General features: G+C 40.2%; 2 protein-coding genes across 2 annotated transcripts in view; one reads left to right on the forward strand and one right to left on the reverse strand.

Moving 5' to 3' along the window:
- LOC107569940 (putative homeodomain transcription factor 2) overlaps window positions 1-1,447 on the forward strand; it is a 28,305-nt gene extending 26,858 nt beyond the window's left edge. Inside the window, exons 25-26 of the mRNA XM_016256114.1 lie at window positions 193-318; window positions 402-1,447. Of these exons, the coding sequence (XP_016111600.1) occupies window positions 193-318; window positions 402-422 (147 nt within the window). The 3' untranslated portion in view covers window positions 423-1,447. The remainder of the gene's footprint in view (window positions 1-192; window positions 319-401) is intronic.
- LOC107569956 (proline-rich protein 5-like) overlaps window positions 1,079-3,143 on the reverse strand; it is an 18,155-nt gene continuing 16,090 nt past the window's right edge. Inside the window, exon 9 of the mRNA XM_016256136.1 lies at window positions 1,079-1,787. The gene's annotated coding sequence lies outside the window, so the exon portion shown is untranslated. The remainder of the gene's footprint in view (window positions 1,788-3,143) is intronic.

Raw genomic sequence — 3,143 nt, forward strand, 5'->3', positions numbered from 1 at the left:
CACTCTCACACACACACTCTCACTCTCACACACACACTCTCACTCTCACACACACACTCTCACTCTCACACACACACACACTCTCACTCACACGCACACATCACACTCTCTCATCACATGCACACTCGCACACAAACACACACAACTGACGCTGTGATCGTATCCGAGCGCTGACGTGTCTCTGTCCCGCAGGAGTTGGACGCTCCGTTCCGTCTGTACGGTCTGACCATGAATCCTCTGCTGTATAACATCACTCAGGTGGTGATTCTGTCGGCCGTGTCGGGGGTCATCAGTGACCTGCTGGGCTTCAACCTGAAGGTCAGATGCTCGCTGTGGGTCGATGTCTGTGAGTCTCTTATACGGTCGGTGCTGTGTTCACAGTTTGTGTGTTTGCTTCACAGCTGTGGAAGATCAAATCATGACGGTGAATCTGCAGTGATTTCAGCTTCCCGAGGCGATGCGCGTCTCAAACACACGGTGGCGCTGTTTCCCCTCGACGGCTTCCTGACAATGAACTCTTGACCTGTTGTTCGGTCATAGAGTGCTTGTGCAATTCAGCTATTTATTTGACCCTTTCAGTGTTTTTTTTATTCTGAAGTATTTGTTTTAGCTGTTACAATTGTTTTAAGTATTATTTTAGCTCCTGATGTGACGTTCTCATAGGAAAGATAATCCAGCGCAGTCTGATCGGAGTTACTGAAACCAACAGAAAAGCCCCATCATGACGCGATGATCATTGTGGAACGGATGAAACTGACACACACACAACTGAAACTGCCGTTTTTACACGCGTGTGAGTTTCGTCAGTTGATTTGCAGTTTTTCAGCTTTGTTTTCATTCTCAGTAATACGTGTCAGTGAGTTCAGATGAACATTAATGCGTCTGATCTCACACTGATTCAGGAGCTTCACGTGTCGTCTGTGACCCACACACACTCCGTCGGTCTGTAAACACGTGTGCGTGTCAGTTAGCAAAGCCTCAAAGTGTGCACTTTAAAGCAGAAAATGTTACATGTTTCAGTCAGTCAACGGTTCAGTCTTGGTGTTTTGTACGTGACGTAACGACCAAAGTGTTTTTCTTTTTCCTTTGTCTGTTTGTTTGTTTTTTTTTGCTGGAGATGAATGTATTCGACTCTCTGAACTCTGCTTTGTAAAGGGGACTGACAGTTACTTTTTGTTGTTGTTGTGATGCTGTTTTAAGTTTTATTCATATAGATTCATATTTCTGTTCATGGAGGGAAAATGTTCTGTTACAAAGAAACACTATTTAAAGAAAAAGAGAAACTGAATGTCTCGTTCGCTTTTCAGAGAGAATCTTGTGTTTCTAGTTTCTGTTTATTATTCAGACGTTTCTCTTCTCAGATGAAGGTACAGCCAGCTTCACGGGAATCTTGTGCTGGTGAAACTTATATTTCAACACGCTGTACAAAATAAATCTCTCATGAAAAGTGTTTGCAGCGCTCTAACTTCTTGAGCTGATCAGGTGCATCAGCCATCTGCTAACTAACCTATGAACTAACCAGGTATGTGCTGTGATCCGGATGAACGGGCAGTGCACTAAAATTACAAATGCCAAATAATTGTAGTTGACATCTTTTTTTTTTCTCCTCCCTATTTTACTGAAGTAGTCCTGCTGTGCGTGATGGCTCATAAAACTGCATGTATAATGAGGAACTAAGTGTTTTAGATCAAGCATTATCAGCTGTGTTTGTCGAGGCTGGACTGACCTGAGCAGAATCTCTTCTGACGGACCGTTTCAGTTCAAGCAGATCTTAAGAAACACTCAATCTAAAACAAAGAGGGACCAAAAGTTCACACATCACTTGAAAATGTCCTACTAAATAAGGACAAACTTATTTAATCACCAGTAAAATATAATGTGATTATAATTATGAAACAAAATTCATGTGTTCAGAATGAAGAACTAGCACACTGAACTGCACAAATGTACTCAGACATCTCTGCTAGTCTTTCTCACTAGCCTCGTGTTCTTCTGCGCCAGATGTTAACAGACCAGAAAAAACATAGGATGGATCTCATTACATCTGTGCATTATTAGATCTTACTGTATGTTACATTATTATTAATCAATCAGTCATTTGACAAGAAGAGGAGAAATCACTGCGCTTGTCTGAATAACTTTAGCAGCTTTAACAGCATACTCTTCTCTCTCGTGCTCGTTACTGCTTCTTGTGTGCTGTGTTTTCATTTTGCTACTGACTTTTTTCTGTCTTTTCTAAAGCAATACTTCATGAAAAAACACTAAGATTATTTGATTAAACTATTTATGATTATTCATTTGCATAGGGTTGGACAAAAAAATGGATTTTTCGATTAATCGTTTTTTTAAATGACATCGATTCGATATCGATTCTCAAAAGCCGCGAATCGATCTTTTCCGGGATTTCTTTCAGCACATTTAAAACGAGATCTGATTAACGTGAATCTTATCATTAGTCCTTGCGTGATGTTACAACAGAAAGCCTGTCACTCATTCAGCGCTTATCATGGCCATACGCGTGATTCGCGAGGCTCAGGTGAAGTGCTATAGTAATGCTATAAATCTGCGGAAGCATCTGATATCACGCACAAGGCGCCATGATTTCCGCAGTGAATGAATGAATGGCGGATGGCGCGGCGCACTGTTTTGTTCACTACACGCATACTAAAGCGCGGATGACGCTCGCGGTGTTTTCAGCTTCTGCCGTCTCACTATATGATGATATAAACACGAATGTCATCTCCAGCTGCTCTGAGACTCACTTCATTAGCATTTACCCTTTCATTTGAGAAAACTACCGGCATATCACATACACAGCAGCTGCAAGTTCCTCACGGCAACCCGTCAAAATAAACGTTTAGTTTAACGTTAAACTGTCAGAATATATTACTATTTAGCAGTCTGAAGACTCAATGCTACTACTGCTAATAAATATTAATAAATCTTTATTTTTAAAGGAATAATCACATCTGTTTTCTTTTTATTTTTAACAGTAAACCTCTGTTGTGCAGCACTTTGTTTGCCCAAAAAAATTAAAGGGTTTAATTTTAATTTGATTATAAATTAAATTAATGTTTTATGCCTTCATCTGATTACCAGAAAAATTAAGAACATTTTATAGGGCCCTACTATTGTTTAAAAAG

The sequence above is a fragment of the Sinocyclocheilus grahami genome, unplaced genomic scaffold (assembly GCF_001515645.1).
Source record: "Sinocyclocheilus grahami isolate Dianchi unplaced genomic scaffold, SAMN03320097.WGS_v1.1 scaffold1398.1, whole genome shotgun sequence".
NCBI lineage: Eukaryota > Metazoa > Chordata > Actinopteri > Cypriniformes > Cyprinidae > Sinocyclocheilus > Sinocyclocheilus grahami.